The sequence below is a fragment of the Helianthus annuus genome, chromosome 3 (assembly GCF_002127325.2).
Source record: "Helianthus annuus cultivar XRQ/B chromosome 3, HanXRQr2.0-SUNRISE, whole genome shotgun sequence".
Classification (NCBI taxonomy): Eukaryota; Viridiplantae; Streptophyta; class Magnoliopsida; order Asterales; family Asteraceae; genus Helianthus; species Helianthus annuus.
This window is the reverse complement of record NC_035435.2, coordinates 156602247-156616550: the sequence shown is the minus strand read 5'-3', so window position 1 is coordinate 156616550 and position 14304 is coordinate 156602247. Positions and strand designations below refer to the sequence as shown.

At 33.2% G+C, this 14304-nt stretch overlaps 1 protein-coding gene across 1 annotated transcript; it reads right to left on the bottom strand.

The window, feature by feature from the left end:
- Nucleotides 1-2571: 2571 nt before the first annotated feature.
- On the bottom strand, nt 2572-6681 carry LOC110930293 (protein FIZZY-RELATED 2). Its single transcript, XM_022173580.2, has 10 exons — nt 6169-6681; nt 5855-5977; nt 5668-5772; nt 4317-4496; nt 4147-4209; nt 3861-4055; nt 3430-3531; nt 3206-3268; nt 3057-3125; nt 2572-2959 (listed from the first exon to the last, which is right to left on the bottom strand). The coding sequence occupies exons 1-10, from the start codon at nt 6664-6666 to the stop codon at nt 2906-2908; spliced, it is 1452 nt and encodes a 483-aa protein (XP_022029272.1). The 5' UTR covers nt 6667-6681; the 3' UTR covers nt 2572-2905.
- Nucleotides 6682-14304: the final 7623 nt, after the last annotated feature.

The following is a 14304-nucleotide window of genomic DNA, read 5'->3' as shown; positions in this document are numbered from 1 at the left end:
AAGATTGTATTTGTTTTGTGTAACTTGTGCACGAAGATTGAAAATGAAAATCCACACCTTCCTTTAATTTACAAAATTTCTTCATCAACAATTATCAATTAATAATATCATTGCATTTCATTTTTATTTTGTTATTTTTTTAAAGAAACTTGACTATTGATTTTTATTTATTGCTCAGATAATAATAAAAATACAAATAAATAAAATTCTGAATCCAAACATGAACGTGAGGGTGCCATGATGACATAACGAAATAAATATAAAATTAGTACATTAACAACTCCATGATCCGTAGAAGATTCCCAAGTTAAGGCCTCCTTTATCTTTCATTTACTTTTATTACTAGGTTATAATCCTGTGTATTACACGGGTTGAATAAATAAATTTTATATACTAAATAATAAGACAGTATATCTTTAAAAACATTTTTTATTGCATGGGTTGAAAAAAATATAATTTTATATATTAAATAATAAAAAAGTTATATCTATAAGAACAATATTGTACGGATTGAATAAATGTAATATTGTTTACCAAATAATAAGAATAATACATCTTTAAAACCCCCATTTATTACACAGGTTGAATAAATCTAATTTTATATACCAAATAATAAAAAAAATACATCTTTAAAAATATGCGTATTACACGGTTTGAACAAATGTAATTTTCTGTACTAAATAATAAAAAAATATATATCCTTAAAAACCCCGTGTATTGTACGAATTGAATAAATCTAATTTTATACATCAAATAATAAAAAGTTATATCTTAAAAAACCTCATGTATTACATGGGTCGAGTAAATGTAATTTTGTAGAGTGAAAATAAAAATATTTAATATATCTACACAAAGTTTGGTTTTCGTGATAAAAATAGATTATTCTGTTGTTGCAAAGTTTGTTAACGAAGTCTCAATAAATTTAAGCCTTTATTTAAAATTACGTAAATGTATAAATGATAAATACTATTAGTTAATTTTATATTAAGTTTCGTAAAAGTTGTTTGATACCAAACTAAACAAAATGTTCAAATATATAGTTAAGATCAAATTAGATAATTAAGTTTGAATTTTAAGTAAATAGATAAATATAAAAGTAATAATTAATTCAAATAAATAATAGAGTAAATTACGATCTTAACCCCCGTGGTTATATCACTTTTACCCTTTTAGCCCAAACAATAATTTTTTAACATCTAAACCCCCAACGTCTAGCCCAAACAATAATTTTTTAACATCTAAACCCTCAACGTCTTTTTTGCTAACATTTTTTGCCCCTAACGTCTTTTTTTCTAACCCTCTTGGCCCCTAACATTTAATGGGTGAGGTTAGTGTTAGGGGCCAAAAGGGGTAAAAAAGAAGACGTTGGGAGCTCAGATATTAAAAATAACATTTAATGGATGAGGTTAGTGTTAGGGGCCAAAAGGGTTAGAAAAGAATAAGTTGGGGGCTCGGATGTTAAAAAATTCTTTTTTGAGCTAAAAGGATAAAAGTAATATAACCACATGGGCCAAAATCGTAATTTCTCTAAATAATATTATAAATTAGAAGAAGATTAAACTAAATAATAATTATCCATAATATATTAAACTAAATATTATTTAGTAGAAGGATTATTTATAATTAATTAGAAAAAATTAAATTAAAATAATAATTATCTATAAGAGATGGCCTAATATGACGACAAGTGTCCCAAAATTGGTTTCTTTTATTATATAGTATAGATTTAACATATTTTTAACTGAAAATTGTACAACTGATTATATGATAAAAAAAAATCTCATAAAAACAAAAGTTAAGCCTTTAAACCTTCGGTTGTAATTTCTTTTGACAATTTAACTGTTAGATTTATAAGAAAAAAAAAAAAAGAATTTTCATCACTTTCCATGAGAGAAAAAATGTGTTCCTTATGTTACAGAATAGTCATTTGGTTTGGGTGTTCTAATTTTGAAACACTATATGCTCCTCAACTAAGATTTGTATACACCCTTAGACTGCACGTTATGGTTCCCGTTTGCGATGGCGCTAGCCACGTCGATGTCCAGGTGGCTCACGAACACCACAACGTGGTGCCGCTAGCGGTGGCGTGCGATGGGCCAGGTGAGCGTGGTAGCTTGGACGAGTGGGTGTTTTGGGGGTGTGGTAGCCTAGGCGAGCGGAGGTTACCGCAACAGGCTCAAGTGAGGGGAGGCGCGGATGGGCAAGATGGCGAGTAGGCGTCTAGTCAGCGCCAGGTGAAACAATATTACAGGATGAATCCGGGTGCTCATCTAAACCACAACGGGTAATCTTATACATGATGTTTTAACTATGACATATAAAGCGGTAACTATATAATCACCTCTCTTTTTCTTTCTCATAATATCTTTACATAATCACTTCTCTTTCTTGCTATATCATTACATAATTATGTAATGCTTATATTCCTAGTTTAATCCTTTATGTATCTCAGTTAAAGAAATAGACAACTGTTTACACAGTTTTAATAGTTTTTTACCTGAAATTCTATAATATTTTCCATAACTTTTAAAGGGTGTAGTAAAATAATTACCACTTCACACTTCTCACGGAAAAACAACCATCTGGACGCAATCTTTTACAGCAAATCAGTATTGTTTGCCTTGTTCGACACTTGACGATGAACCAAAGGGAACAAAACAACTAGTCAAGGTTTAACTTGGTCTAATTTCAGAGTTGGTAACAGCATTGTTAACTTTTAACTTATATTCACAAATTTACATGAAAAACAGACGGAAATAATTTAAACTCTGAGCGCTGCAGCATCTGCAATGGCATGATCAAGCTGATCAACATGGTAAACTCCTTAACCCTAAGTTATAACCGTTCTTTCTTAAACTTTGTGACTTCAGTGGTGACCCGAAAATCCCAAATGTGAAACGGGGTTTTAACGAATGTGCGTTCTGCCAAAAGATGATGCACCAATTTCACTCTCTGTATTCTGCATAACATGGATCATACATATGTTTTAGTTACTTTTTAGCTAAATGATAACAAACAATATTATTTAAAGATCACTTATGAACCCTTTTAATTACCTGAGATTTGGGTGATGGAAACACGTTCCAGAATCTAAGTGTTTCGTCTCCAGCTCCAGTCACAATCGTCTGCAAAACTCATTTTTCAGTATTAAACTTATGATTACTTGTCTCTAAACTTAAAATTTAAAGTAACTTAAAACATCTACCTGTCCATCTGGTGAAATTGCAAGGTAGAGAACTCTATACGTGTGCCCCGTAAGTGTCGCAAGCTGCATCGCAGATAACAAACCGGTGTTAAAAAACTTGTCATAAATTGTTAATGTGCACAAAATTTTATCCATTTAGACCAGTTCCAAACCCGCACATTTTGCCACCTATAAATCATATGTTTTTTTACTTTCGGTTACCAACTCGCTCTACGAACTATTACCTTTGACATAGTAGGGTATCTCCAAACAATAATCTGGTTTTGAGAGTATCCGTGGGTGCTCACGAGCTCATTGACATTCTTTGACCACACAAGATTGCATACCTGCCATTGTAACAGCATGAGAAGTTAGGAGTTTATTTGCTAAATGTCTAAACTACCCTTTAAAATCACAGAAAAGGAGGATCTTGTGAACCAAGCTCATGTTATGAGAAAAGTTACACTACTAAGTTTATTTCAAACCTGGAAAACAAACCTTTGGACAAAAGTCGCAAAACTGGCCAAACCTCAAGGACGAAAATGACATTTTACTCTATAAATCTTTATGAGAAGAATTACATTACTCAGACAATCCTTTTAGTCACGAGGGCCATAATGATAACTTTCGCTTAAAAATTTTGAAGAAGTCGAAATATATAATTGAGAAAGATTACCTGGCTACCAGTATCCATGCAGCTCAGGTGAGAATTGGTGGTTGTGTTCCAAAACCGTATACAACGATCAGCAGTACCTCCACCAGAGGCCAGAAGTCCATAAATATGTGGGGACCACGCAATTGCTTTCACAGCAGCCGTATGTTCACAGTATTTCAAGACAGGTTGTGTCGAATGTTGGTTCCAAACAAAAAGCTGCGTAAAAACAAAAAAAAAAAGGTTAAAAAATAAGAAGTTAAACTAATATCCTGAAGAGATCAACAATATAAGTCGCTTAATCACTTACCCTGTTATCGTTTCCACCTGACGCTAACTCACGATTATCATAAGACCACTTGAGTCCACAGACCTACAATTAACAAGTAAAAGTAAGAAAGAAATCATGGATGGAGTATATAAACTGATTTATGTTTAACTAATAATAACTATGATAAATTGGAGTTTGAAAAAGGTTACCTCTGATTTATGACCACTTAGCTTACTAACAAAATCTTCTTGTGCACGAGGATCTCTTTGAAGAATGCTTTTATCTCGACTTCCTGAAGATAGCATTGATGAATTCCAAGCTAGTGCTCCGACACGTAACCTATGCCCTTCCATCGTTCTTACTCTCTTACAGCGTGAGGCATCCCAAATCTGATTTGAAATTAAAAACAATAGCATTGGTTAAAGTTGATTACTGACATCATCCTCTTTATTTTTAAAGTTGAAACTAAAAACAATAGCATGTTTTGTTACTAATTAGAATTCTTTTAGTTAAGCTTTCAGAGTGTGTGTATTTGTCTTTGTGAATTAATACAAGGTTATGTTGTGTGTGTGCGTGAATTGACTTACAGGGATTCATAATTGCGTGTTCATGTGTTAGAACTGATTGTACAAGACTACATGTGTGTATTTGTGAATCAGTTTTCACAGATTTTGCGTGTTAATGTGTGTGAATCGGTGCAGGTCATAGGATAGGGTGACAGGTGCACAAGAGAGTGAACGGAGTCATGGGTTTCTCATGACTTTATAACAAAATAATGTCATTATTATAATACTAATAATACAATAATTGAATAATAAAATTTAAACATAAGCATACAATTGCCTATAAAATGCCAAACCAGCACCAATGATTGATTACATTAAAAAAAATGGTATTAGCAATTTTAACAAGTTAATCAGTGGACTTGAAATAACTACCCTATTAGCCCAATTTGCATATACTGTAAATACAAGGGTAACACTATTATAATGGACCACCAAGCAAAGTATGTTTCTATTCTTTGACATCTGCTTTGTAAAAAATGATACTTTAAAAAACAACTGTTATGTCACCAAAACTTATATAAAGACATGTATTTATTTATTTGGTTTCCTAAGCTTAAGCAGATATATCTAGAACTTTACAAACCCACTTTAAACTAGGCTATTAGCTATATCATTCATAATGGAATTATTATAATTTCATAAAAATTCATGACCCATTTACTCATGTCGATCTAGCATGCTACAAATTTCTTTTCTTTTTCTCTTTGGTGGTCCTTGGTTACACTAACAGAAGTCAAACAACGAATCATATCCTCAATGTGAATAAAGATGGTCCATACAGGCTTACATTCTGGTCTTAACATATATACCTATACAACCTAGAAACCATGCTTCACATGATAAAACCATCACATTCTTGTATGTTTTCGTACCAACCAAACTATGATTAATAGACACACGCACCACCTTATAAAACAAAACTACTATTCTGCACGCGAATAACATACATTCTACTAAGATTCACCACCAAGTTTAAGTCTATAAAGAAAAATACCTGAACTTTTCCATTGCTGGTCCCAACGGCAAGATTAGTCCCGCGTTGCGCCCACCCAACCGAACAAACGCTATCATCACCCCCCAAATCACACAACTTAGTCACCTGCACTTCCATCAAACTTTAATCACCAACAAGACCAGTTTAATCAACATCAACCTTAAATATACATATATTGAAAACTCACCTTACTACTACAAGCATTCCACAAATAAACACAATTCCCCAATCCCACAGCCAACACATTATGCGAAGACCAGTCAACAAGATTCAAATAAAAATCATCTTGCAATGCAGGTGCATCCAAAACCTATCACAATATATAAAACATAAAATTAACCATTAATCATTAATCAGTAAATTAGTAACTGGCAACCGAAAAACCGAAAATTGACAAATTTATCAAATAAAACATAAGAATTAACCATTAACCATTAACCAATAATCAGTAAATTAGTAACCGAATAACCAAAAATCGACAAATTTATCGAAAATAACAACCTTATAGGGAGATCTAGGAACTTTTCTGGGAGCTTTAACGGGGCTATGACTAACATTAACGGAATGATCATCAAACCCTAACGGCGACAACGAATGCAACGACTGTCGAGTCTCACTCTTAAACCGAAAAATATTCCGGTTAACCGGACTATTAACTGAAACAAAACCCTTCTTATCAGGCGTAGATGGACCACCAGAAAACCCTAGATCCGACCCGAACAATGCGGTTCTCAAAAGCGCAGTGTAGGCAGCGGAGGAGGAGGAAGTGTCGTCGGCGCGGGCGGCGTCGGAGGGCGGCGGAGGCGGTGGCGGAGGGGAGATGTCGAAGAGGGCGAAATTGGAGGAGGATCGGCAGGGGATGAAGCGGTCGCTGTAGATGGGGCGAGAAGGGGAGGGGTGGTAGTATGGGGATGGGGATGGGGTGGTGGGTTGGGGTGGTGATTTGGGGTTTGAGGGGGTGGATTGAGAGGGTGGAGAAGATGATTGATTGGGGTTCATGGTGGCGGATGATGATGGATGATTTGGGTGAATGGGGGTTGGTGTTGGTTTATTTACCCGGGAGTTAAGAGTAACAGATGGGGATTTGCCGCGGAAATTAATATTTTATTGGATTTTTTTTTCTTTTTTTGGGTTTTTATATTGAAGAAGTTTCCTAATTTGAGGGATTTTGTTTGGAGATAAATTAGGTCGGTTTTATAAAATTTGTTTGAATATTGTTTTCCTAAAACTATATTGTTTTGAATTTGAGTTTGGATGTGAGGTTTAAACATTTAAGCATACACCGATTAACTTCAATTCTATTTTATTAATAACCAGACTAGATTGTGGATCTTGTGTGTTACAAGGATTGAATAAATAGAATATCTCACGTAAATAAAGATGATAAATATCATAAAAATTGCTTAAGACGGTTTCTTGAAATCTGAAAAATGAACATAAATTAACACAATTTAATATGCTAATATATCATAGAAAATTATTGTTTTTTTTAATCAATATATACATAAGTAAAAGTTACAATTTATACAACTTGAATTATGAATAAATTGAAATGAAAAGTTGCACATGATAAATCTGCTAGTACGCCTAAGTCTTAATATTAGCTCGAACACATATTTCATTAATAAGTTTCACTATGATATCATGTTTTGTTTTTTGTGCAAAGAATAGTATAATTTATTTTTTTTTAATTTATCACATGATTTTTATAGTAATGTTTAAGGATCTTATTCCATTTGTTTTATCTTTAGCTTGCTATACCGAATGACGGTATCGTAACGAATCGAACCGATACAGATCGAAGCTGAATTCTTGCCGCATTGTGCGAGGGATTCAAGGTTAAATAAACCATAATTTCCTAATATCATTTTATAATATTAGGAAGATGTTTTAATATATAATATTAGATAAAACTAGACGAAGATATCGTAAAAATTAAAATTGAGATAACTTATAGTGAATAATAATAATAAGGATAATGATAACAAAATTATTTTTAAATAAATTAAAAGCAAAATAGTGAGGTTGAATGAGAGATTGTCATGTGACATTAATTGGAGTTTTATTAATATTTAGATTAATTAAATAATAATAATGACTAGGATTAAGCCCTTCGCGTTGCGGAAGGGGCGTAAAACCATGTCAAATAGCATTAATGTCACACTACCGACAACGACCCCAACAATGAAGTTGTGGCGTGTTAATGCGAAAAAATAGACCGAAACATAAAATATAGAAAATAATAACTAAGTCGATTTAGGACCCGCGCATTATGATGAACCTGTCAAACAGAAAAAAAATAGATGACGTAAAAATGTTGAACCACATACGCACATTGCGTCATGTTAAATCGCAAAATTTAGAACGAAACGTAAAAACGTTTGACATAATATGCATGTTGCACCGTGTTAACTCGCAAAATTTCGAGCGACGTAAAACGAAAAATTTGAGTAGGAGAACAAAGTTGAAAGTAAAAAGTTGTGAAGCTAAATTATAAAAGATGAAAACTTTATGATTAAAAGTAAAAAAACCAAAAAATTTTAGGTTAAAAGTGTAATATCAATTTTATTTTTGAAAACTCCCCTAAGCCTTGGGTATAACCTCTCTATACATAAACATATTGCAAATTTATATTATGTAAATGATAATAGTGATAGTTGTTAATTTGTGTAAACAAAATCAAACCAAGTTAAAAAATGATTCTCATCTAGATTAAAGTATAGCTTGGGTTTATCTGAAAACAACTATTGATAGAGTTGGGTTTAGTGACATTGATGATTGTTACGTATAAATATGACGTGAGTTCAACTTTTTAAAATGCAAATTGATTAGATGGTATTTAGAAGTAACAAATTGTCGATTAAAATTGTAACTTATTACTTGACATGTGTTGATTTTATAGAAAACGAGTTAACGGCATCTGCGCGTTACTGCGAGATGTTGATTATGAAAATTTTTTAGATCACTTTGTCTTTGACACCCATTATGAAAATACAATAACTTATACAATTTTACCCAACCCCAACACCACCACCACCACAAATTTAAAAGGTTGTACTTTTCTGTTAAACTAGTTTATTTTCTAACCCGAAACCCGATCTAACCCGACTCGTTCTAAACACGAACCATTTAACCCGAACACTAAAGAACCCGAAGTTAGAATGGTTCCGTTATCGGGTTAAATATTTAGCTTTGAAAACCCGACCCAAAAACCCCGAAATCCGAAGAACACCCCTAGGTAAACGACTATACCAACATCAGTATTGGTATCATGTATTATCAAAACTAGTATCGACATTCGTTTTTTTCAATTGATGTAAAAACATGTTGATGTAATGGTAGTGTAACGAAAAGAACGCATGGGAATCTCGCTAGTTTAACGCAATATGAAAACTAACATATTATTAGCTTTGTTAGATATCTATTTTGAATGACAAACACACCCTCTCTAAAGCCTACTCTTAAAATCCGTGTATATTGTTCACTTTGTACGGCTTAAACCCATCAATTTGTTGAGTTAAACGCCTTGTATCACTTAGTACCGTCGGCATTAGTTTTATTATTACTTGGATTAAGTGATGTGCGGTTTGATGCTACATTATGATTATTATCGTTTAGTCAAGAGAAAGGAAAAGAAAAAGTTGAATGAAGAATCCAAAAAGAATCAAACTAAAGCCGGTTTCACCGCGTTATGCCGGAAGATGGATTTTAAGTTTATGCTCCAACTTGGAGCCCAACAAACCCAACGAAAATGACAAAAAGCCCAGAAGCGGAACCAATAAAACTAGCAACAGTCCAGAAGCCAACCATTACAAAGCAATAAGCTTTTTTTAAAAACTGAGAGACCCAATTCAAAATATATAAATACAAAGCATATATATTGGCATTGTAAATATCACCAGTGTGATATAATAAACAAACAATAAGATTCATTCATTCATTCATACTAGTATGAGAGGCTTAGAACATGAATACAAATACATAAATCCATTCTTCATGACAAAACATGTATGCAAATTAAGGTTCTTTATGCTTCATAATTCATTAATTTCAATCATACATGTTAAAGGTTCATATGGAGACATCACCCAGTCCTCCGTGATGTTCACAAAGATAGGTATGTATTTATAGATGTATCCGCGGATTGAATTACAATTAAACATACGTTGTTATACGTCATACAATTGACTTGTTAAAAGGCTTAATGAGCTAATACACAAATTTCCCTAAACAAACAGCACCATGTATGCAGTGTTACACCGCCCAAAATATATGTAGTATGATTTATGTTTGGGTTAAAGAAGTGAAAGCCCCATCCAGCAATGTTGTGCGAGTGAAAAGAGCAATTTCCTTTGTCAAGCTCTTTCATCGGGAAACCATCACTAGTGCTCTAGTGGTGGTCACGGATATTTAAGTTTCACTTATGGTGGGTCCGGGTGAGTTTTCCCTTCCAGGTCTCAAGTTCGAGTCTGGGTGATAGGGGTTTCTCATTGAGGGATTTAAATTGGAGATCTATTGTGCAAGGGGGCTCTCTAGCGCTGACCCGATTAAGACAATTTATGCTAGACCTCCGACATTCGCGAATAATTCACACCTTTAAAAAAAAACTCTTCCACTTATGGTGGGTCCGGGTGAGTTTTCCCCTCCAGTTCTCAAGTTCGAGTCTGGGTGATAGGGTTTCTCATTGAGAGATTTAAATTGGAGATCTATTGTGCGAGGGGGCTCTCTAGCGCGGACCCAGTTAAGACAACTTATGCTAGACCTCCAACATTCGTGAATAATTCACACCTTAAAAAAAAAAAAAAAAAAAAAAAAAAAAAAAAAAAAAAAAAAAAACTCTTTCATGGGGCGCATTCATTGAAAGACTCGAGGCTGAAGCTTCAGCTAACAAATGCGTTAGTCGTGACTTAAAAGAACTTTCAAATATCACTAAGTTCTAAGTTCACAGAAAAAATACGCTAGTGACAATCTATAAATTTATTAATGAATGAAGATTAATAAATAATTCATAAGTATAGTCATTATGTTTTAAGCTTTTATTATCGAGTGTTTCGAAAATTAATACCTCCAGGCTCCAAGTAAAGCCTTTAAGACTTGGTACTCGCCACTCGGTAGGCAGTTTCTCAGATTAAGCCCATCTAAAATGGTGTGCTTGGACCATAGATATTGGGGTGCCCAAGGGTAGAGATAAACAAGAAACCGGTTTGGTAAAACCGACACAAACCGAAACCGGATTGGAACCGATTTCGTACAAAACGGTTTGGTTTGGTATACAAACGGTAGGTTTAAGACCGCTTCCCCTTCTCCACGCCTAAAACCGAAATGGTTTTTGGCCAAGCCGATTTTAAAAAAACCAGGTCCAAACTGGTAAGAAAAAATGGTCCATTTATTAATGTTATTTTATTGAACTTTTAAAAAAATTGTTATAAAAACCCGGTTATTTTTTATCATAAAATAGCTCAAAAATTCTAATTCTTTTTTTTTTTTGTAATTTATGTTTTCTTAAAAACTTTTTTATCGCCAAAAAGGTTTAAAAAAGTGCGCGCAAGAACCGGTTTACAAAATGAAACCGATGTTTCAAACCGACCAGACTAGGGCAAAACCGAACCGGTTTCAAACAGAAACTGGTTTGACTTGGAACCGGTCAAAGTCAAAACCGGTTTGGGTTCGGGAAAGAATTGTTTTGTTCATCTCTACCCAAGGGTTTATGGGTATGGGCTTGGTTTGAGGAATGGAGAATATTAAGTGATTAGGACTAGAAGTGTTTACTCATGAGTCAGAATGTAGCGCTTTAGTGGTATAGTGTTTGTCCTTTACAAAAATATTGTGCATTTAAATCCTTACAAATACAATGTTAGTTGATATTTAGATGCAAAAAAAATATTGTTAAACAAAAGGAGTGAACGTGCTTAATTCTAACATAACATTAAACCAGTATGAAATTAAACACGACATGATTGTCAAAATGGGTATCAGGCCATATACGAGTCAACATCCCTTAAATGTTTATTACATTCATCTTAGGTTGTTGATAAACGGTTAGACCACCAGACTCTTTGCAAAAGTATTGGAAGAGCTAAGGTTGTCTTGGCAACTCAATTTGTCACACAAAATCGAATAGACTTACACTTATGCCGGTCTTAAAAAAACCCACATTTCTGCATGTTTGTACCACACAATCATGTATTTGCCGGTACATCTTACTTGAAGCTCCGATGCTCTGAAACAATGCATATCAATTATTACGATGTGATTATTCTCGTTGATATGTGTCATGTCTAGCAAAAATGATGAAGCAATATGTGTCATGTCTAGCAAAAATGATGAAGCAATATGTGTCATGTCTAGCAAATATAATGATTTCTTACTGTAAACTTAGTAAAAATGATAATTATATGTACAGATATCATGTCTAAATTAATCATTATTTACAATATTGTAAATGTAATTTCAGGATTGTAAAATTGTTTTGTATAATACAAATGCTACCTTTAATAAAAGTGATCACGTTTGATCATCATATAAATGTAATAAAGACAATTCATTAATTAACATCGTAACAATAGTGATGTCTTTCTTAAATAACATCAACTGAAATAAATTCCTTGGAGTGAGAAGCAAGAAGAGGAAACAATGAGTACATGTGAGATCCACAAGCTATAAATTGCTCGATGATCCAATCGTGCCGTTTTAAAGATGCTCCTTGTATCTCTATTATTGATCTGATAATTCGAAAGGTTTAAAAATTTAAATGTCTATAAGATTAGACCAGCCGCATCACATGCAACATAGTTTAAACGAATGTCTAAGGAGCAAATCATGTGACACAGAGCGGAAGCAAATAAAAATAAACAGGAAAAACAATTCTCAAAGGAAAATGAATAAGTTTTTGAATATTTAAATCAATAGTATACAATAGGTGACCTTTTACAGAGAGCTTCTAAATTTAGCAGGATTGCCAAATGTTCGAAGATTACAAATTCACTGAAAGTATTCAATTTAATACAAAAAATAAAAGCGTAAATTATGCTAATCAAAGATTTATGTGTTATAAGCTGAAAAAGGGCCGAATTTGGAGGAAAATCTTGATTGACGAAATCAAGGTATTAGATCAAGAAATTTAGGTCTGACAGCTGGTCAAAGTGCCAAACAACCCGAGGCATTTGTCATTTGATCCGACTCGTTGAGACCTTTTTGTCACCTGCTTGTGGACCCCATAACTCCAATTGTAGCCCAAGTTATGACTATTTTAAGTTTGGGCCATTTCATCCTTGTTTTCCCTTATCTAGTTGGTTCATATTAGAATCTAGCAGTTCTTGGATCAACTCCTCATCACCATGACCCCATGTTCTTTGTCCATGTGGTCCCTAAGATGGATTACCCAAAAAAGAACTAGAAGAGAACATAAATTTACGAGAAGACAAATAAGTTAGAAATTCAAAATTACAAACATCATTATCCTTCATCGTTTATCATCTTGAGCCGTAGAGCTTGGCAATCGAGTATTTGAACAACATGGTGTCCTTGTATCTATGTCACCATCACGACCGAGTTAGCAAAGTCGGGTGAAGATCTACACCTCTGTAGTTTATATCAGTTAATAGTGTTATGGTAAGAATCGTAATGAGCTAAACCCGGCCAAGAAAAGAAAAACACTAAGCTTTAACTTGCCTGAGCTTATTCCATCTATTTCTACCCTACACTCACCACTCGAGAGTAAGTTGTTATTCAAAATATGTCACGAGTGAAAATTGAAAGTTCCATGCCTATTCATTTGATTCGTTTGGAAAGTAAATATAAAATATTTAAATACATATCTAACACCCAGTTACAATCCGTTTTTCTAATTAGTGTTAGTTTTACAAAAGTTTTTAAAATCAACTAATTAAAATTAAGCCTACCATTGTCAAGGTGCTACATTGGTGTTTCTTTTTTAAAATATCATTGGAGACAAATGGTATACATTTTAGAAGTAGTGTGGTTTGTTATTAAAAAGATCGTGTAGTTTGTCACTAAAAATTGAAGACAAATGGTATACATTTTAGAAGTAGTGTGGTTTGTTATTAAAAAGATCGAGTAGTTTGTCGCAAAAAAACAAATTATAAATAAAACATAAAAACATTAATTAAAACCACAGGCTACATATGATTGCATATGGGAGGCATAGTCAAATCCTTAAGCACGCCATGCCACCCCTTTTTTGACAAACAAAGTAATAATCATTTAGACTCCCACAACCTACCCTAAAACAAATCATTCTTCCAACCTCAATTCATCTCTTTGGTCAACATTTAAAATTGATCTAAGAAAAAAGTTTAGTCATGTGAATAACTTTTGTTACCCTACATGCATGTTCGTTCAAATTCTATACTTTATGCATCTTACTTTTCTATTGAACTAATTTGGAGTTTTTTCCTTAAAAAGTGTTCATGAAATATTTACCTATCAAAATTGTTTTGTTGGAAATGCTTATCAAAATGGTGTTTTTAGAAAACTTGCTTGTCTCATACTCTTAGTGTTATTGGATAAACCTAATTCATTAGTTGCTAAAAAAATAAAAGGGTATTGATATTTACTATTTATTATTAAGCTAATAAAAATTATAGACTAATAGAAAATTAAGGGTATATATATGAA